The sequence below is a fragment of the Trichoplax adhaerens genome, genomic scaffold (genome assembly GCF_000150275.1).
Source record: "Trichoplax adhaerens TRIADscaffold_1 genomic scaffold, whole genome shotgun sequence".
NCBI classification, from domain to species: Eukaryota; Metazoa; Placozoa; class Uniplacotomia; order Trichoplacea; family Trichoplacidae; genus Trichoplax; species Trichoplax adhaerens.
Window position 1 is genome coordinate 11,311,167 of NW_002060943.1, and position 23,999 is coordinate 11,335,165.

The 23,999-nt window shown below is 32.7% G+C and overlaps 2 protein-coding genes across 2 annotated transcripts; both read left to right on the plus strand.

Moving 5' to 3' along the window:
* Positions 1-1,315: 1,315 nt before the first annotated feature.
* TRIADDRAFT_20356 (uncharacterized protein) lies at positions 1,316-2,630 on the plus strand (the record flags this gene model as incomplete). Its single annotated transcript, XM_002108273.1, has 6 exons — positions 1,316-1,611; positions 1,683-1,761; positions 1,849-1,942; positions 2,041-2,191; positions 2,271-2,328; positions 2,406-2,630. 6 exons carry the CDS (start codon positions 1,316-1,318, stop codon positions 2,628-2,630), a joined length of 903 nt encoding a protein of 300 aa, XP_002108309.1.
* Positions 2,631-4,280: 1,650 nt separating this feature from the next.
* TRIADDRAFT_52648 (uncharacterized protein) lies at positions 4,281-7,791 on the plus strand (the record flags this gene model as incomplete). Its single annotated transcript, XM_002108274.1, has 6 exons — positions 4,281-4,439; positions 5,137-5,268; positions 5,811-5,900; positions 6,646-6,780; positions 6,934-6,997; positions 7,691-7,791. 6 exons carry the CDS (start codon positions 4,281-4,283, stop codon positions 7,789-7,791), a joined length of 681 nt encoding a protein of 226 aa, XP_002108310.1.
* Positions 7,792-23,999: the final 16,208 nt, after the last annotated feature.

The window sequence follows — 23,999 nt, forward strand, 5'->3', positions numbered from 1 at the left end:
AGATGATGACATCCATGCTGTAGATGACGAGAATGAAGATGAATTTGAGGATGATGAAAGACAAGATAACAACATAGAAGACAGTGGAAGAAATTGGGACGATGACCATATATTAAAACATCAATTTGACGCATTGATACCTGCTTTCGATCCTCGCCCAGGACGTATAAATATACCTCAGACTACTGATGTAACTGTACCTCCTCCCAATTTCATAATGAATACTAGATCAGAAAGTGAAGGCTTGGGTGAACGATTATCGCTGTACTTACGATGTACTTCGATACCTGAAATTGATAAGATCGAAGTAGAATTAGATGATTCTGAAGCGACAATATTTACATATATACAAAAAATTATTGAGACCATCGATAAACCATTTAAATATGAGCAACTTAGAAGAATTTTCGATGCTTCTTTCGTAATATCATACAAGCTAACTACAACATCCGCGAACCAACTAAATAAGCCAAAAAAGACTAATTCGGATTTATACGACTACACCATTAATAACCTTTCGCTTATTCGTGTTTTATACTCTATTTTTAATAATGCTCTTGATGACGAAGAAAGAAACTTGAACAACGAAGTGTATGTACCAGCCGAAGAATTTATTAGTAAAAAACTAACAACCAAATTGCAACAGCAGTTACAAGATCCAGTTACAGTTGGCTGCTGTTCTGTACCTCAATGGTGTAATCTTTTAATTTCTCGATGTCCTATGCTCTTTCCGTTTGAATGTCGTGAACTTGTATTTAATTTTACTTCATTTGGTGTTCCACGAGCAGTTGATTTACTACAAACTAGGCTGGATTCTAGGAGTTTACAGTCGCGAAGTAGTAGTTCGAGACCGTACGATATCCAAGACTGTCACATTGCTCGTCTAAAGCATGAACGCATTACGGTACCTCGTGGAGAGGAATTATTAGATTGCGCTATTAATGTTATGAAATTTCATGCTAAGCGAAAAGCTATCCTAGAAGTAGAATTTGTAGGTGAAGAAGGTACAGGTTTAGGTCCAACTTTAGAATTTTATGCTCTTGTTTCTGCAATTCTTCAGAAAAAATGCTTGGGCATCTGGTTGTGTAACGATGCTGTTACAGAGTTAGAAAGAGAAGTTGATATTGGCCATGGTTTACAAACTTCAGGATATTACGTGCAACAGCCATTTGGTCTATTCCCGTCACCTTTACCGCAATCTACACGTACCGATCGGGTTGTAGAACTTTTTCACTTTTTAGGCACTTTTCTTGCAAAATGTATACAAGATAACCGATTAGTTGACTTGCCTTTGTCAACACAATTTTTTAAATTGATGTGCTTTTCAAGTATACGCGACAAAAATAATGATAACGGTAGCGTAAGTGATAACAGTCCCGGTAAAAGTCTTGATAATAAAACTTGGTTCGATGGAATATTATCGTTTAAAGACCTAGAAATTATCGACCCTCATAGGGCTAAATTTTTAAGGAATTTAAAAGAGTTAGTCGATAGGAAGCATGAAATTCTAAATAGTTCATTATCTGACAAGGAGAAAAATGACAAGTTATCATCATTGACTTTATCTTCGTCTGACGATTCGCAAAGCGACATTAAATTAGAAGATCTATGGTAACTTATTGTTTGATTTTGTAAATATATCTACGAATACAATCTTATGCAAATCAAAATTTTTTTTGTAGCTTAACATTTCAATATTCACCATCATCAATTATTTATGGTTACGAGACTGTTGATCTTATTGCAAATGGAGGAGAAAAAGTTTGTCACATTGTAGAGATAATGCAATAATTTAATGTCTATGCACGGATTCGATCCTAACTTCTTCGAAACTGTTTATTATGATAGATACTTACTGTTGAAAATGTAGAAGAGTATGTCGATTTGATGTACAATTTCTGCTTCCGTGACGGTATCCAGAGACAAATAGACGCCTTCAAAGGTACGATCATCTGCTTATTAGTCACCTAAAACACACAGTCATGCCCACTGTTCATTATAATTATATGAATTGTTATTATCTATATGTTACTATGATAGAGGGTTTTGATTTGGTCTTTCCAATGGAAAGTTTAGCCTTATTTACTCCAGAAGAAGCAAGAAATATCTTGTGCGGTGATCAAAGTCCACAATGGACCAAAGATGATTTGTTAAACTATACTGAACCGAAAAATGGTTATACTCGAGAAAGGTATAGCTCCTTACTCATTGTAGTTATCCCTTCTAATCTAGTTGAATCATAAATTATTAACGGGCGTTATATTTTTTAGTGCTGGCTATTTACGTTTCATAAATGTTGTTTCAAACTTTGATAACGATGAAAGAAAGGTGAGCTAAATAATATTCCTATAAAAAATATTATCTGATCATCTAATAGTTACGATATTAAACACTTTTGCCCTTAGGCTTTTTTACAGTTTACCACTGGATGTTCATCACTTCCACCTGGTGGATTAAGAAATTTACACCCTCACCTTACTGTGGTTAAAAAAGAAATGGAATCGAATGGTACCCACCCCTCAGTTAACACGTGCGTTCACTATTTAAAATTACCGGATTATGCATCAGAAGATATTCTTAGAGACCGTTTATTGGCAGCGACAAAAGAAAAGGGATTTCATCTTAACTAAATTTTATCTGTATAGTTTATTAATCTAATTACCGATATATGAGGTGTTTACAGCATCATGTATTTAAATTTTTGATATCATTTTATGATTCTTACTAACAGTTATTTAATTACTAGTAAGAAAATTGATGCCAGTCGTTGTAGTAGTATCTTATGTATTTTAACGGAAGTCATTTTGTATAATATCATTTAATCTGCTCATTATATATTGATAAGATATCGCAGATCCGCACGTTAAACTCTGCGATTTAGTTAATGTATCGCTGGTATAGTGGCTGCAACTAAATGTACAAATAAGAACAGAAAACTCGTACAAACGTTAAGTGAATCCAGATTATATTTATAAAGGAAGTACTAGTAATGTTAAAGAGCTAATTGATGTAGATACGTCCTAATTTGTTGTAATCCCAACTTACTACCAATAAAGCGTACGCAATATGTTTACGACTAAGTGCATATATGCGATATACTGTCTGTACGTGTATATGTACGCATACTGTATGTGTAACATATATATTAAATTATACATTGTAACTAGTAGAATATACAGTATTTACACTAAAAGGGAATACGTACACGCATGGTTAGTATGTGTAATGACCCATACATAGTTATCCGATACTCAGTCATAGTTTGGGAAATTCATTAAATTATAGCATTCATTATATTTATTTCTTGGAGGGTAGTAGTAGGTGCTTACGCTACGTTAGGTATGATTTAGAGACTACAAAATCTAGCTCTTCAATTAAGTAAGTCTCAGAAATCACGGTATAGCTATTAACATGAAGCGGTGCTGATCATAATTATTTCACCGTAGCAAAGTTATCACCCTTAAAGGTTAAAAGCGAATGCATTAAACTAATCTTGAATTCGTTTTTATATTAATTTTAGGGTGCTGTAATGTATTTAGTATTAAATGATTGACTAGACTCGACTAATGAATGAAATTTGAAACTTTTAACGATTCATGGTACGTATGTCACTACTTCTAGTCGATCAAATGTTGATTAATTGATTTCAATGTAGACCCTACCATAGTAAAATAATTGCTACCGTCCAGTTTACAATAAAATATGGATAGTATTTCACTGGAAAGGGAGAGCAGATTGAAATAGGAAGTACAGCGTAGTGTTTAGTGCACTGTAGTTATACACTATCATCTGACTACTGATGCATATCTTTACGCACCATACTGTACACCACCACGATAGTGAAATCGTCTATAGTAATGATGATTCGTAATACTGTAGTGCGTATCCTTATAGTGAGCTATACAGACTTGGTAAACTGGATTCAATATGCCGTAGGCTATAGTATCGCGATCTGGAGGCATTCGAGTGGTTGAGTATATAACAACTTCCAGGTTGTCACTGGAAGTAATATTTACAGCGATACTGTACAAAAACTGCGTTGTTTAGTCTCTTGTTAGTCCCTCTAGGGTACAGCATACAGAATACGGTTACTATGGTGACAACATTCGTGAAAGGCTCAATCACCCTACTATACATTTATCAAGCAATTAATGTATCTAGAAAGGCATTAAACACCTGTTTTAAACTGATAATTTACTTAAATTGAACCATTAGCCAATTTCAGTCTTCAATCACTTCATATCCAGTGTCGTATATTATATATTCTCAGATGAACAGACATGACGGAGGCACCAAGGAGTCTCGATACTGCTCAGTACATGGAAAATTTAAAAGAAAAAGAAGAATTAAAGAAGAAACTAGCTGAGAAGGAAAAGGAACTGGTCGAAGCATTAGTTAGAAGTTACGATTTACAAAAGAAATTGGATAAATTACAGGCGGTTAGTAAATATATTATAAATATGTTTCCGTCCAGAATGTAAATAAAAACTCATTTAAAAATTGAATGAGTCACAGTTTTGTCCCAAGTTTTTACTTACTAACTTCCTGATATATTGATGAGATTTTAAATTATTTTATAAAGTATCTGCTCTAGTATTTTCGAATAAGCCGAGTTTCTTTACTAAGGGTTACAGCGATTAATGAATTATAAACATTAACCTTCAATTATCATGCGTAGTTCATCCATTATACTTTAAGCCTATATTTAATATTTAAATAATCCTATAATAATAAATTTTGAGTTACAATGCCACCAATATCCTTAAAAGCCATATTTGTGTTCAGTGTATGCTATCGTCATGACTATCGCAAATTAAAGTATGAAGATAAGTATACATACATATACTTAGCGTCAAACACGTTAATGTTGAAATTCCCTATTTTGAATACTGAAATTCACGAAGCCTAAATTTTAATTATGAAACTGATGTATTCTAATTAAAATACAACACACATAAGATTGCTTAGCAAATTATGTTGAAAATTTCATGCGAAACAGTATTCCATACCGTATGACATAAAAATTGTAACTGGTCTAAACATTCAATGCATAGATCAAACGTGCTACCAATGATTTATAAGACCAATGTTTCGTTCGGTGTGACGTTAATATATTACTTGAATCATTGATTGTAGGATAAAAAATCAGCTCCTAAACTCACTTCAAAGCCGCCCAAAAGAAGAGCTGGGAAGAAAAAGAAAGGTAAAAAAGACGGCAAGGAAGATAAAACAGAGGATATTTCATGGACTACGGAAAAATTTTATGAGGTAATCACTGTTATATACGGTATATCCTACAATCTAGGGATATAATTAGCGTATGCCATCTAAATTAAAGATCAGGGAATTTAGTATGCATTTTAATTAATCATAAATTCGTTACAGACTAATAAATCAAACTATCACTATAATAAAAAATAGTTACAGCTTCAAACATAAAATTACCATTCTTTTTTGCATGCTAACCGAACATCATAACATGTATACGCCATGGCAAAAATATAAAATTTATAGTCTAGCTGTTTATTACGTATCTGCAACCATCTGCTGTAGTTACTATATCAAACATACTTACGGTAGTATACGAAGTTAAAGCGAATAGCTATAAATTGAAATATGTCTAAAGAAATTGATAGACATACGTGTACTGCAGCATTAGTTAATAAGCACCATACTATTACTTTAGAGTAAGGAAATTTATTATTAAATGATCCCTTAGCATTGTTTAAAAATCCAGATTCTGAGAATGTACGGCAGATTATAATTACTATACGCATAAGCTTTGAACTTCTTCATTTATTGTAATTTAGGAAGTGGCAGAAAAATTTCCCGAAATGACTTTGTCAACCCTCTTAGCAGCTGAAAAGAAATTCATGGAAGCTGATAAAGACGGAAATGGGGTAAGCTGAAATGTTTATAAAATTACAAACACTAGAAAGCTATCATAGTACTTCTAAAGTTAAGCGACGCTTAAAATTTTTCTGCAAGCTAATTAGTACAATTGGACAAGCAGGTAGCTATCTAAATTGCAATTAGAATCTTATTCATGCGATAGAAATCAAGATAGCTTTCGTACATTTGATGATAATGATCAAGCTGTACTACATGTAGTAGTTGTAATGGTCAAATATTCTTATACAATTTTGATTCTTGTACAATCCTGTTTACGTGAAATGTTGTAGTATGTACTTGTCATGAGTTTAGATGGATAAGCAGACATACCGTATATATTGCAATGCGAAGATATTACGAGCGAGTACTATGAACAATTAGAATATGGTATTGGTGGAATAATCGACACGAGATTTAATGATATTTAATCTGCGAATCATAATATATAGATATTTATTAGAATTTAGGTCAATTTTATATAATTTAGACTATACGTGAGCGATTTCATTACACATGTATACCATGATGTGTATCATTTTAAGATGAGGCCCATGATAGTGTAAAAATACCCAGAAAGTTCAATTCAACTAATCCTACATTAATACAAAGTAAAGAATCTGTACTACAAATTGTTTCAATTTTAGAAGTTCGAACTAATTGAGAGTCTTACACATGTACAATCAAATTAACTCCCTTCGAATTAAGATCAGTTGCAAATATATACATTTATTGCAAATTTTTGTATTTATAAAGGAAATTGATGAAAAAGAACTAGAAACAATTCTTCAACAAAGTAATTTGTTATTTACAAAATTCCAAATTATGGAAATTATTCAATCAATTGATGTTGATGAGTCTAGTACGTTAGACTTCATGGAGTGTTTAGCGGTAAGAATATATTCTTCATATCTTCTATCTGTTAAGATTTCTTACTTATTCACGCTTTAAAATTGTACTCTTAATTCAATAAGAATTACCCTTTTAAATGATTACAATTATTAAATAGTTTTGATAGGAAATTATATCAAATTTTTTTTCCAGGTCATTCATGCATTGCAACAAAATCGGAAGACTGCTTTGCCCCAATCTATTCAACAAAATAAAAGTACAATATGCGTAATACAATAATATCTACGAACGAAATTTAGCGATAGATTTGCTTAAATCCATCCTGAATATCATAACACTTACCTTTGACTTGATTGTAAACGTATAATGTCGATCTAAGATGTTAAGGGTTGGTTAGAACATCCTAAATTTACGTTCTACGGTATACAATAACGCATGTATGGAGCGTATAATGAGCTTCTCTTAAGTAAGCGTACAAGACAACTGACTGACGAGTCAGTTTTTAAATTTGCAATTCACCTTTATATCATAATGCGATTCTTTCATTAACTTAACGAGGTATCTAAATGAAACATAATCGTTTTGTTGCTTAAAACGTTAAATCTACCTTTAATGATCAAAATCTACAGTAATGGATTACTCTACTATACAGTACATACATTGTCAAAAAGCTATTTTATCAAATATACTTATGTAACTTCTTAAGAAAATGCTTATTTCAGTCGGAGAAGATCGCTTATTTATGTATCTGGTTTTCAGCTTAATGTACTGTATATCATATTGTAATTATATTATTGATATTACAGTATTATGATACCTTAAGAATATGAAAATCTTGTATAACAAGCACGGCCAACTCAGGATGGAATTAAGTGCTTGGATTAGAATAGTGCTCCGACGTATTAGATAATAACTTTACCTGTTTAATTATCGTTAATCTTTTCTAAAGGTGTTATAGAGTTGCTTGAAAAAAAGTACGGCGAGATAGACAATCGTACACTCAGACAGCGAGGTTTTATATATTTTTTGCAGACAAGAAAAGTTTATTAATGTAACTAAAATCATACTTTTGTTTATTATATATTCAGCATAGTAATTTCGCTGATGTTTTACATCATGATAGGTTGAATAAAATTGCAAATTGTTAAAAAGTTTCGTATTAAACCGATTAGTCAACCTGATACATAAACTTAATGTCAAACAATGACGTGTAACCTGCTGTTTATTGATCATTCGAGGGAAGACTACATCTGGAAATTTTATATCAAATCCATATCAATTAATGTTTGGCAATAACATCACGCCACACTTTACACATTCAGTAGCATATTTTTAAATTGTTTTTACTAATTTTTTTCGATCGCAGTAGCAAGGTACTTCTTTCGCTAAAAACTTTCATTATATGCTATACTACAGATTTCTTTCCTAAACATGCGATATATTACCCATTACGGTGAAAACTTTTAATATTGAACTTTGAAGTAAAGTCTATTCGGTGTTTTAACAAGTTAAGAAAGATGAAAAGACTTTACTATTATATTTATATTGAGTATTGTTATCTTATGCAATCATCATTATATACTATATTAGAAAAAATGATGTTATACAAAGATATCATAGCAATTCTTTAAGTTACAAGTTTGAACGATAAAGTTCGAAAGACACGGACGTTTATGCGTACATCGAAATTTTTTGAATGCTTTATGCCATATCTGTTTAGATATATTGATTATCATGTGTTTTAAATCGAGTGAGATTAAATATTGTATCGGTTACATGTTAAGATCCAAAATTTGCAAAGGAGAAAAAATGGATTGTGATAATCGAGTATATCTAGGTCTTAAAAATTTAAAAACCAGTCTTAAGAAATAATTCATTGGAGTACAGATTCTGTTTGAGTACATCACAGACGCGCTTTTAATAACTTATAAATAAATGGTTTCTCTTTCGCTGCACATACTGTACGTATATCTAAGATTTACTACTTAAGTGCCGCATTTCATCGCTTTCTTAACATACAAATATGAGCCGTAAGCAAGTATTCCAAACGTTGCTTTTCTGCTTGCAATAGAGAAATTTGATCCTTTAAATTGCCTTGCTCCTTTTCGAGTACCTCAGTCTCCTGTTATCAACGGACATACAATTATTTGAACAGTTCGATTTTTCGATTAGAATTTATCCAACTGAATAAAAATATTGAGTACAGAAAAATCTATTTACAAAGACTTTGGGTAGATCTTTAATTTTCAAAATTATTACTATTTAGGTTTATAATATGGACTAGATAAGTCAGCGTAAACTAATTAACTTCTATAACCTTGGTGAGCGTTTCTATCCTTTTCTTTCTCCGATTGCGGCATCTCATCGCTGCGACTTTGTTTTTTTCTCTACGAATCTTTTTTCTTTCGTCCTCATCTAACTGTTTTAAAATGAAACACGAAATTCAGCCTTTTAATTTTTAAATAACATTACAAAGTAATTCACGAATGCATACTATAATTTCAGATATGGCAGTATACAATACTAAAAATTTCGCATAAATTACATAGTTGTGCAGGACAGCGAATTTAGTACAGGGCTGAGATACAAGACAATTTTACTACTATTTTTAAGAGATTCACTTGTTTAATTAATACAGTAAGTCATTCAGGTATTACATCTCTTAGCACGGTACTATGGCAATGGTGTACTGTATGTTGTACGAGGAGCGCAATTTGTAACATAGTAGTAATCCTTCGAAAAACAGGAGCTATTTGCTTTCAGTAATATACGTTTAGTATACTTACAGTACTTGGAAGAACTATTCCTATTACAGTACATAATAATAATAATTATTATTATGAAGACTGTATACTGTTCTGTACTGTACTGTACATAACATAATACGCGTATACTCTCGTATGTTAAATTTCGCATACAGTATACCGTAACATGACAGCAAGTTCCATTCTACAATGGCTTCAACAAAACTCTGCGTATACTGTAGGTTTGATTTGGCGTACATCGGAAATATCTTCATGCAGTTTAATTATAACTGATAGGAGATCGATAGATGACAAAACAGTTAGAATAGAACCTGTAAGCCTGATCAGTGTTCAAGAACAATAATAGAACTTCACTAAATTCTGGCAATATTGACAGTATATTAATTGTCTATGTATTAAAATATAGTGATACAGCGAATTTGGGCAAATACCCACTGAATAAAATTGATATTGACTGTAATCCTGTCAACAACCTCCTGTAACTATCAATTAGATGAATTAGATAAAGAGCCAGCCAGTCTTTCACTTCTATCTAATCAAATCACTCGCTACATCGTCATAGATAATGCAAATTCTTCGGTCAGCTAAGCATAGTGTATCCTCGGTATTATCTTGTTTTGTCATTTACTGTAGCATGCTAGTCTCAAGTTACAATCACGAAATACAGTACAATAGTCATATTTTCCCTCCTTATGTCCATCACCGTACATTAGTTATCATAATGTGCTTTGTAGCATCAACTAAACTTAATATAGCATTTTATCCGTGAATGCATTATTGGAAAGTAGTATTCTACAAGCATCGCTGTGAATATAGTAGTGTCTGGCTATTACCGGGATATATATAATGTCGAATGGTAATACGATCTGTTAATTATTAACAAATGGGTACATTATCGTAAACCGTCAGCAAAGCGACATGAGTTTGTACTAGTGTACATAAAAGTGTGAGAGAAAATATACAGTAGACCTTTAGCATAGGTAATACTGTACAAAATCTTATGGAAATAAATAACTATTGTAGTACCGTTACTGTACACTGTACAGTACTGTACAGTACTACTATTATAACGTGTGATCCGTTTCCTTCGATATATTTGAATAGTAAAAATTAGAAGTAAACGCTTAAAAAAGATCAATCGCTATGAACCTTCCTATACGCATAGGTCTCTTATTATAGAAAGTTACCTACTAATTGATTCATCTTTATCCCAATTAGAAATGGCTACTGTGATCAAGCGAAAACTCGCCATTATACAGTAATTTTTTATGCCTTCTTTTGCATGCTACAATACAGTAGGAATTCTATAGTACTGTACAGTACGTACTGTACACTCAGGCAACTGTTACGGCGCGAACTGTATGTTGGTAGAACCGACCGTACATGTACCAGTGACTGTTGGTTTGTATTAGAACTTCAAAGAAATAAAATAACTTCAACTTTTGGTGCCTACAGTGATAATAATACTGTACATACGCTACAGTACATTTTTAAAACAGATGTTGCATGTACTGTACTGTAGTTGCATGGCAGACACTTACTGTACTGTACAGTACAGTGTACAGGTACTGTATCTCCGTTATTAGTACTGCACTGTCATGGACTACTACAGTACGGACTGCAAATATTCCGGGTTAAAGCAGCAGTCCCCAGATATCTTTGAATCGACTATTAATATCCGCATATTTTATATTTACAACATAGCATACTGTACTGTACAGTAGCATATCACAATAGTATCTAGAATTATGATTATAAAACAAAGTTACAATTCATGCACATTGTATCAAGTCATTGTATGCTTGAATTTGAAGTACTGTAGATGGATTATATGAGAGATACCTTACGGTAATACCTTCAAATTTCAATAGGTAATATAGAAGATTAGCCAAAATAGAAATATAAAATTACACACTACCAGTAGTGTACAGACTCTATAAATATGTAGTTATTTTATTATTACCAGCCTCCCAGTAATAACAAATGGGATAATAAAGCATTTCATAATAAATGATATCGGCTATGCCGCACGACAGGCTTTAAGATCTGTAGTGTATGTATGTCTGTATAATACTCGTATATTCTTGATTTATACGAACTGAAGTCTCGAAAGCTCCAGTTTCCGATAGTAGTGCCATGGTTAATGTCGTTGAAGGATCAGTAAAAGCAGTCCTTGTTATAACACTAGAGTAACAAACAACGCTGCATAAAAGATATGCATACTGTATAGTATATAAATGCCAAAGGAAATAAAAATACTAAAAATACCATACAATTTCGGTTGTAACGTGATCGTGTATCTAATTCGAGGGTGAAAGCAACTGTTGTGAAAGACATGGAAATCAATCTCATACATGCCGTAAGATTTCCTTTACCGAAATCATCAGAGGTTCTAACCCGAAATTACTTTATAGGTTAGCTAGTAATTCTGCTGTGATAGAAACGTCTAGATTATAAGTAGACATGTTTTATGACGATTGGTGATATCATTATAACATGGTGTTTATAACATCTAAATACCGTCGGTGTCAATAATATTTTGTTTTAGTAGCCTTATTACAAGAGTTATACATCAGTAAAAATAATCTAGTGTACATTTTTGTACAGTACTGTAGATTAGATCAACTTAACAGTGTGGTATGCATTATCATTTATAATGTTAATCTACGATTATAACACTCCTCTAAAATTCTGTTCAATGCGTGTATCTGTTTATCAGATTGATCAAATTGTAAATTTTCTAATTAAATCAAGCACATTATATCTCAAAGTCGATAGCGCTGTTATACCATGTTGTTGGAAATGTTTAAAGAAGAGTTTGCAGCTACATTAGTAATTATTGGGATGGCGTAGCTATTGATATATCAACTAACCTGTTTAGAATGTCTTCTTGAGCGTTTGGATGAACGCTGATTGCTATCGTTAGCATTATCCATACCTTTGTTCCACTTTGTTCTTCTGGAAAGCTAAAAATACGAAGCGTAGACAGTAAATTGAAAATTTTAGAAGATTTTATTGTACGACGTATGAGACTGCAATGTGTATAGTAACGGAATAGTAAATCAATTAGAAGTTATTCAATGGATTATGTGATACATTCATTTATTGTCGTGAATTAACTTAATACAAAAGGATGAGATGGATTTTCAGATTTCATTATACTACCGATAACAAAACATAATCGTAATCACTACTCAAATACTGAATAATAGCAGTGTATTTCTGTATCACATTACATTATCGTCATCTAGATGTAATAATGTAATAGAAAGATCTTAACCTATTCACTCATTGAGCAGGGATGAAAATATTGCTAGCTATCCTCATTATTAAGGATTGCAGTATTGAAAATAGAGGAATCGAAAGCAAGCATCATGCCAGAGAAGTAGTGATTTAGAGCAACACTATTAAACTACATCAGTAACTGTGATAAAATTAATGATAATCTGGTAGAAGCATCAACACATCAGTATATCAGATTGGAATCAAAAGTCATACTATTCAAGTAGTTCAGTAACCACCGTATAATAAAAAATTGATCTATGTAACTAGGTAGAAGGATAAATATACGATTACAGATTAGGATTGACAGTGCACGTCAACTTGCAACATTGTCAATTTTGAAGGATAAAGTTCATGCATAATTGAAGGGTATCCTGATACCCGGTAGAAGATCATCAATTGGTTCAAGCCCTCTTATCAATCAGTATACAGACTTCCTTTTACATAGTTGTATGGATTCGATCTCTAGATTCACGTCAACTTTTCATGACAGTTAAGCTAAATAGTACGTACAACTACTGTTGGTGTGTTTAATTACCGACTGAAACAGTGTCTCTTTATCGCTAGCAAATAGGTTGTGCCATGGTTGTGCATTATCCCCATTTGAAATTTTCTAAGTAGAGAACTAAAACTTTCACATAACAATGCTGATTAATAATTAACCTTTAACCACTCCATTGTAAAGTACTGTATACAGTGTTGTATAACACGGCGACAAACACTACATTACATCATCCTGTTACAAAAGATTCACCTTTGGTAGAACATTTATTGCTGAATCATGGAATAAAATGTTCAATGAACTCCTTATACTGTTTTCAAGGCCAATAATTGGCGTTGATTTACGTGGTATGCGCAGGACACTATTATGCTGTACGAGTATACTGGCAAAGTTACAGTAAAGATAAATTACTCCTTCAATGAGGAAATTTCGTGACCGAATTATTCACTGTCTAAGGATATTATTAAAGATGCTACGCGGAGATTCCAGTACAACGAATCTAGGAAGTGTCAGTTGATGTACAGCTAACTTTATAAAATAAACTAACAGTAAGTAAGCAGTGGTAGGTACCACATCCCACTCAGGAAGGTTAGGCGGAATAACCGACTATTATATTATTGTACGTATGCATTCTGGTGCTGTACCGTATGGACCAAAGTCAGTCGTAAGGCTTGCGTATTGAAGCCAGTACTATACTGTACTGTACAACTGTACAGTACTATGATTGGATTTTATTTTGACGTACCGAAATAACAACAAGTTGCCAGTAGAACTATCTACTTTTTACCCTCCTTTACTACTCTATTCGTATGTCGGCTTTCCAGTGAATGTTGTATCCAAAGTATCAGTACAAACAGTAAACTGGTGGCAGTAGCTACTTGTAATTATAATAGGAGTCTTAATTTGTAATTTTATTGGACTAATTTTAACGAAACGATACAACAACAGTTGGACGTCCATAGAGGAAGTAAAAGTTCAAAATAGATGATACCTGCAACAATTTGATGTGATCTGCCATAAATCAGCTTGGATCGTGGATTCTTATTTTCTCGCCAGACAAATCCAATGGAAGAGAGTCGAAATCTTGTTTCTTTTCGCCTTCGAAGTAATAATAAAGTAGCCGATCTTGTAGCAAGTTGGAGGCTTGCAGACTTGGACTGGATCCCAAATGGTAGAAATTGTGACTAGCTACGATAGTAAAACGTATTTATTATATTGTAACTGTATTACCACCGTGTCATTATTGTTTTACTGTATTAATAAATTTATTTATTTATGCTGTACTGTACTGTACTGTACGTACCGTCTGTACAGTGTACAGTATACTGTACTGTACAACCTCCTATGTACTGTAATATTACACAACAGTCACAGCCTCTATTCGGTACTGTACGAGCTTGAAATGGCCACAAAGACACATACTGTACTATATAAGTGATACAACCTTCGGGAAAACAGTACTATACGCACTATCAAGCAAGAATGCCACGTAAGCAATATGCTACATATTGTGTAATAATTATTACATACTGTACGTATATGAGGTGTTGCTCTAGCAGATGAGAAAATTCTCCGAATGTTATCAAGCTACTTTTTTTGTACGTTTTCCATCCTTGTATTACAAATCGGACAGGAATGTGTCATTAAGATTGGTTAATATCAAGTTCATCGCATTGAGTTTGTTGACGTATTGTACGTAAATTTCTGTTAACCATATACGTCATGTCATGTTAAGCTGACGTAATTCACAGGTAGATTTCACTATGGTCGGTGACATTTCTCGAAAATACGGAAGTCTTGTCATGTGTCAGTCCAGTACAGTACAATGTACTGTACTGGAATGGAAGTCTCTACAGTACACTAGAACTGCCCTGTTTCCAGTGCAGTACAGTACAGTATGACTGTGACTCACGTACAGGTTATTGCGCAACTTAGTGTACTGTACAGTACAGTTACATTAAAATTACAGTACTGTACTGTACATCCAGTTATTTTTAACATCTGCATTTTGTAGAGGTCGACGGTAATGTACAGTACTGTATTCCTGCTGTACAGTACTGTTTGAACTTAATTAACCTTGAGGGTCTCTACAGTACTGTACTGTACAGTATTCGGCAATTCATGTACTGTACAAATGTACAATGTACACGGTACAATGTATTGGTACATTCATTCATCCATTTAGTGTTCGTGAACGCCTAGTAACGCTGACACTGCATAAAGTGTATATTTTGCTAAAGTTTCCCTTGTCTTTACTTGCCGTAACAAATATTTTACATACGATATGAATTATAGAATGGAGCATATCGCTTCTTCAATTGTACGGTAAACGTGTAAACAGTACAGTATTCGGAACTAAATGAGATGGAAAGAAATTTGAAAAAAACGATAGAGGATGGGTGCCTATCACGACGTTGGTGATGCGATTCATCTACGAGTGATGTCAGATCCTTCACTCTAAATCCGCATGACGCGAGTACAATCATTCATACTGCGCTCATTCGCTATATGCGTACTTTACGTATTGTATGTACTTGAACTTCTTACTTAACACTAGTCCTACCTGTTGTGATGTAATTGACTATAAATATTACATTAGATATCCAGTAGATTTGCCTCTAAAGGATAGATTGGCATACCCATTATGACGCAACTGGATTGCAATAGCTCTGACAGAATTAGAAAATGAAGTTTACTTTCACAAATAGTTATTTTCATTCTTCGTAGTGCTTAAAACTGTAATATATATATCTTATAATGAGGGCACGGTACTAGATTGCATCATCTTTTAGTTTTTACAGCAAGAGATATTCGAAATGTAGATTTAATAGGGCCAAAATATTACGATAAATTATGATAGTGAACAACAATAATTTGACGTAATCATCAGGAGTGCAGATATCTGAAATAATTTTAAAGTTAAAAGTTGATTTTAATATGGACTCATTTCATTTTTTAATAGGATTAATTGTATTAATGCAATGAAATTACTTACTATTTACAGCAAATTATGCTGTAATGATGTAAATTTTAATCTCCATTATGATTATAATAACGCTAAGGAGCAAATTTTTGTTTAAATGAAGCAATATAACTGAAATGATACAATTACCGTATATCTTTACATGTAAGAATTGTACATTTACAGTAAGTATTACAAATAGGTTCAGAAAAATTGACATAAAACGATTGATATATAAAAATTGTTTAACAGATATCTTTGTTCTAAGTGCACGTGTCTGATAAGTCAGGAATTGTAAATGCCTAACTGCGACGAAATACGCATTTGCTAAAATTTCAAACGTAATACCTCAAGTACTGGTACACATGCTGCAAATATAGAAAGTACAAAATTGATCGCTTCTAATAATAGTAGTTCAGTGCCCAATATATCATCAGTTGAAATATCGTATACTAACAAGCTTCTAAGTACGTATAAGTGTCCAAATCCACTCATAATTTTTCATATTATAAAAGAAAAACTGTTTACTAAACTTTATCTAAGGATTAATAAATCTCAATTATGTATTATTCTTATTGTCATCTCTTGTCGATTATATCAGCACAAACCACTGAACAAAAGTAATATTAAATTGGCAGACAAGAGTGTTTCTAGCAAATTGGAGACTGAATAGACTGAAGTTAAGCCAGTTGAGGCATTATGTTTTCTATTAGAACTACAAATGAGTTCCTAAGGATAACGGAACATATTATCTCGTGATTCGGTGTTTTGAGAGATAGACAATAAAGTTTATATGTAGACTAGCAGGCCTTCGTATTATACGTTAATGTTGTACTATTCGTATAACATTGTATTCATTGATTACTTTAGCCATTTAAAAATTTACCAAAGGTGTTGTATTATGGGAAATATGTTAATAAATGTTATGTGCCAGTTGAACGGGTCGATTTTTAGGAATAATAAGAGAGAAAATATCTTCAAGGCATACCGCTATTTTTTATGTATAGCATAAAGAAATTTTTGCAGCCTATAAAGAGCTTCGAGGGAATGAAGTTTTACATTACCTTTTACCTTAAGAGATTAAAAATTATGGGTATACGCGTATGTAGAAAACAAAGTGTTGTACGGTACCATATTCCGAACCTTGACCTTGGACACGCAATGCTACATATACAATTATACTCTACATACGTAAAAGAGGTTATTAACCCATTGTACCTATTGTACGGACTTCTTGACCTAATATGGAAGTAACTCATAAATAAATTATTTCAACCCCATTCATTCCTTTCTTATAGTTGACTAGATTTATTGTTGTTAGTCTTCTCTGTGTCTTAACGACACTATTCTTAGCATTTTTTTTTTTACTGGAATTTGTATTGATTACGCATTGCAGTGTGGAATGAAATGACATTCTTTTTCATTTAAGGTATATATATATATTGTAAAAGTGAGTAGTCCTCTACTTTCTTTTCTCCCCCCCCCCTCCCCCCCCCAAAAAAAAATTTAAATTTTGTTATACAATTTGACTGTGTATAGCGCGTAATACAAATGGTATCGACTATCAAATTCTACAAATCGGTTACTATGGTCACATTTTATCATTATTTTATTTCTCACCTCACCAGTTTTACACAATCTTATTAGTTGCTGAATGCTGTAATGTATATCCTTAGGCAAATTCTATCGATCAGGAAGCAGTCTTTTTCTCAACTAGTATAGTGTTTATTTACAGTGAATTAGTAGCACTCTAGAATACAGTATCAAAGTGAAGGCTAATGTTTCAATGATACCACATTTACCGACTGTTAAGTATGGTTTCAAACTGATAAGCTTTAGAAGTATATTCAGTCATGAAATAACTTTTAAATCTACTTAGCGCTATGTATAAATGTAATAATGGATTAAGTATGATTATTTGGTGGAACAAAGCGTTAGTATTTATGATTTCTAAATGATACGAGTATAACTAAGATATTGCCAACATAAGATTCTGCATGGTACATTGCACACTATTTTATACGCATATGCGCATATATTCGACTAATTGAGGAATGATGAAACACTAATGAAACACCATCCGCCACGCCTTTACATCACTTTTAACATATTCCGATTGCATCATGCGACATCAAGGCATAGACTCAATTTGCTACTGCCCTATTAAAATATCACTTTAAAATACGTAACTAGCCTAGCTGCTAGTAAGCAACTTGGCATGATACAAGAATATATCAGTATTCCGGACACTTTTAATTAAATTAAATTTCTATAAAGCGTGTTGTCTCAGGATGTTTACATTTATTTACTAGCTGCTAAGTAGTACTTTCTAGAAACTCTTGTTCTATTCTGCAAAAACTGTTTACAGTAATTAGCAATTAAGTAGAGACGGTAGATGGTCCTGTACAGTACTGTACTGTACAGTATACTGTAGTCCGACTGGGATACTGTACAAATCATGAACATTGTTGACTCACTGCGCAGACACTCTAATAACCAATAACTACAGGGAGCGGAACATCAAACAGACACTATCCTCCACTTTCTATAAAAATCTAAAATATCCTCCAACACCATACTGCTTCATGACTACTTGCAATATGCACAATTGTATACTAATGAATAGTATAGCACAATGTATAATTTAAAATTTATTATTTATACCCTAAAATAATAGAATTAATAATAACTATCATTTTGCCACTATAGCGAGCTATACTACAGTAGCTCTACAAAAGCCTTTTAGCAATGAATGGTTTGCGAATGCTGACTACTGTATTTCTGCGTCCAAATCTGATGACGATCACTGTGACGTAACAATTACAAATACGTATTCTATCTATATTAGCATATAAAAATAGAGTTCAGTTGACGTCACCACGCATAAAAATAGATTTAAGTTTGGGCTTGCCAACCATGTCAACATCGTTTGTTTTCATCCTATCAATGAGTATATAGTATCTGAAACAGCCTCTATTCATATTGATTTCGTAATGAGAGGATTACCGTAGACCGGCGACAGTATGAAGTAACGAATATTCTCAACAATCCAATAGTATACGTACTAACAAGTAGGATTTCTACGAACTGCACAGCAGTCTATAGTACAGTTCGTAGAATAGTTTACGCCTTGAACAAAACTGCCCAGAAATCATTAGCATAACAAAACAAATTCTATTTTTACTGTATCGTACAATGTAAATAATTGTTTTGTTTGTTTTTTATTTTTGGCAATATATATAGAGAGCATCCATGCCTTCATTCAGCGACAGTATAAATAAATGTTGTTAAAGGGCAATGGGATCAGTTTAGCCCTGTCGACACAGCAGTTATATTGTCTGCAGTAATACTATTAAAATTAACCTTCCCATTTCATATTAATTCAATAACTTTCAGCAAGTTGTCAAGATTGTAATGGCTTATCACTACGATATGACGAATTCCATAAACTATCAAGAGCCGCAATTTAGCATGGGATCACAGGTATTTTTCTGAACTTTTATGACAAATAGATTAGATTGAAGCTAGCCACTGTACAATTAGAATGGAATACTGTCGAGTAGGAGTAAAATAACATTTGTGATTGCTCTAAGTAATAGCTTAAGATAGAGGATATCAAACAGTTATATACAGTACTGTATTACGTAGAGTACAGAAGAGCGACAATATACATCTAGTAGTAGCTCTACTTGTATAAATGGTAATTGTTCTCGTTAGTAAAATAGCAAACTTGACTTATGGATCATTGTATCGTTCTGCACTTGTATATGGTTACACGGTCATTGTACCTAAACAAGCATATAAGATATCTATACGATTAGTAATATTATAGTTTCTCATTCAATCATGTACAAATCGCATAACTGCTAAAATAGTAATCGCTAACTAGCAGTTAAGAAGTTATTTATTACCGTATTAACTTGCAAAAAAACTTCCGTCAAATAGTACTTTACAACTAATTATCTATGTTTTAATGTTACGATACACAGATGCCATTCAAAAATTACAATACTATGGAAGTACAATCGGCTTTTTACGAAGAAGAAGAAGATGATACAAATATCTACAAGGCAGTCATGCCTCAGTTTGTTCGTCATAACCTAAAGATGAAATTATTGGCTAGAAACCCTGAAAACTGTTACGATACATTTAAAGTTCCTCAACCAAGATATAGAAAACCTGTTGAGGTTGGTTAATCTTAATTTTAGATTTTCATTTAAATTTATGATAGATCCTTATAACTTTAGATTTTACGTACAATGCAGTCATCAAGCATAGTACATAAGTTGCCATCAGTATTTCATTTCATCACAGATATAGATTCTTAGTAGTTACATGATGATTGTTAAAGATAGCGGTAGATAAATTGCTAGCTGAAATATTAATCAATAATTAAATGCTATCTATTATAGGCGACTGAAGATGATATGAACAGGAAGAGGCTACGACGTGAGCGAAATAAATTAGCTGCGATGCGATGTAGAAATAGGCGTAGAGAAAATATTGAACGTCTAGAAAAGGTACTAAATTTGAATTAACACGAACAAGAATTCAAATTGGTTCACCATCGTAAATTGCAAATTAAGATTAAATCTAGAGCTGCTATGCGTGTAATTATCTATTAAGAGTAATCATTCACTTATCTTCATCATCTTATCAATTTCTTAGGAAACAGAACGTTTAACTGATGTTCAGGATTCTATATTAGAAAACATTGCAAGTTTAACAAAGCAAAAAGATCAGCTTCTACAAATTCTTAATGCTCACAAGTGTGCATTACAAGCCCAACCTCCTAATACAGTGAGTAGCGCATCTTTGTTGCTACAAGGAATGGCATGAAATAAACAATCCTCATGAATAACTATGGTCTTGTAGGCCGGTATACAAAATTAGTGATACCAGAAGATCCTGAAAACTGCAAATGAAGGAAATCATCTATTGTTCTAACGTCACCGAACCAGTACCCATGCACAAAACGATATTTATGGCGTTAAATTCTCTCCTAAAGATTTCAATGTTAAAACTTCAACAGTACGTACGTAACATAAAGTATTCTATTTTTTATTCGGCCAATAATCTAATTTATTTTAACTCTAACTTTGATACTGGCAATAAGATCGATTCACGAGTTATTTATATTCAATCTTTAAACTATTGTTCCTGTGAAGTTAATTTGAAAATATTTATTTATCTTGTACGTTCTTCTTAAACCTATTTTTGTTGCGTTCATTACTATTATCTATATATCTATGAACTCTGATAGCATAAAAGCGTTATATAACGGTATTCGTCTGTTCACCTTCGAAAATTCTATCGATTAGTATTTAAAGAATGTCGGTTTTTCTATTTAATACCGCGTATATATTTATTTTCATTTCATGTTAAAGTAATTTCGACACTCCATAGATCTTTAAGCTTAATAAGAAATTATCCTTTACATGATTTAATTTGTTATGCTTCCACTTCTATTAATTCTCAGTTTATTTATTAATAATTTTCTTGTCTCTGTTACGACTCTTCAATGAGAGCGCGATTAATTATTTATTTTCGTAGTATAGTCTGGTGTAATTTGAAATTTAACTTCCGAATCTATGTTTTCGTTATTTCGAGTCCGATTAATTATTAAATCTTAAATTATAATCAGATAGATAAATTCATGTTCCTGCTGTTATAGTATAGTTTAATATATTGTTGGCCATGTAGAAGCTATTATTTATAAGTGCGCTTTATAGGGAAAATTACTATCATTCGTTTCACTTAATTACTTCTTGCTCAAGATCTTCTATATTTCTAATTCAAATGAATATCGATATAAAGAGCGTGATATTAGAATCTATATCTTTGAACCTTATTATCATTAGTATATAATAAAATCTTTCTTTATTATTTATGATGTAATAAGCGTATGTCATGTACGTATATAATTGGAATGAGATAGATATTTGGTATTATTTTTCAAAAAAATGTCCTAAATGTTGTATTTTTATTAAATGCCAGATTTACTCGTGAATTATATTTATTTATCAATTATATATTATCACATGACAGATCCATGGATATATGTTATTTTATTCCAATAATAAAAGAATATTCAAGTATATCTTATGCGACAAAAATTTCATGATAATCAAGGCATGATGTCATAGCATTTTAGAAATAGTATATTACATTGTCTTAAGAAAGGCATTATTACATGATATTACACTGTGTGTATATTTGACTTAGAACTATTGAACATCACATCAAGAAAGCCTCTGTTATACGTACAGTATATTGTAATCGCCGTTGATTAAATTATGTAAACATATTTAAGAGGAAGGTATGATACAGTAATAGGTTATTATCTATAAACTACAGTGCTCGCCTACAATCACTATTCGATCCTGTATTGTACAGTACATTCATATTCAAAAATACATTTGCGCATCGCGCGATTTATCAACTCCAATTTTATTCGGATTTATACAAATTGTATTACTAAGATAATTCGTTAATAATATTACTTTATACTAGTGTTAGTAGTGTATCCCTTGCTCGTTATACTTCACGTACTATATTGCATTCAAATTGACGTATTGAAACTATAGATTCATTCCATAATGAGGATATCCCGTGGGCAATTGTTCAAGATGATGACAAGATCTACAAGGCGTAACAGGGGAAATCAGCTGATCATTGAACAGTGTTCCTTATTAACCGAACCTTTTTCAGGTCTACTTAAAAGTTAACCCCAAACCCGACTTGAACCCGATTGGAGAGAAGAATTTCTGTGGTGATACAGTGTTTGTATAGCGATTGTACTCACTTGGGGTTCGAAAATCAATAATTTGATCGGGTATTATCGGGTTCGGATTGCGTTTTCACTCCATTGGAGGACTCTACCATGGACTACGCCCTAGTGATACAACGAATACGTTTATAATACTGTAGTTCAGAGCACTGAAGATTTTTGTAACCCTCGCAACATTATACGAAAGATTTTATAGCAAAACAAGGAACGAAGTATACTCCGTATTTACGTCTTTGAATCAATGAGTCAAACTTTCGTCGTTTCCTGTTTTGCTATAAAAACTTTCCTGCACCATGGACGTCTCCGATGCCTCCAAGTCCTTACTGGCTGTAGTCAGTTCCAGTGACTACTTTATGAGCATGATCAGTTATCACTTTATGTGCTCGTTGTACAGTACATTAAAGTAGTGCACAGTGTACGTATTGTACTATTCTGTACTGTACACTGTAACAGTCGAGATACACAACACAGTGTACAGTACCGGTCTTTAGTTTATACTGTACAGTAAAGTACTGTACCGGTGGCAACCTCACTTTAACTCAATCATAACATTATTATAATAATCATTGATTGCATTGCCACTAGACCTGATTTGCCACCACTTTATTCATTGCTGTTTTCTAGCTCAAAAGGATTTAGCATCTTGGTAATGCGGTCCCTAGAAGATTAATTATTGGAACATTACTGAATCGATGAATGCATCATTAATGAACTTTCTACGACGAACCGGCCGATTGAAATATCTCTTTCTAGGATTAACTGGAGCTGCTGCAAGTGCTGGTGCATATTGCGTCATTAATGATGTACCTTTATTCGGAGTTGCACGTATGGGTTTTACCGCTGCAACGGTAACCTTCTAAACTTGCTACTAATAGATTAAGGGATTATGTGGTAGATCTAGAGCATGACTAGTGATATCTTTCATAAAATGCAGCTCGCACTTTGCTACTACTTAAT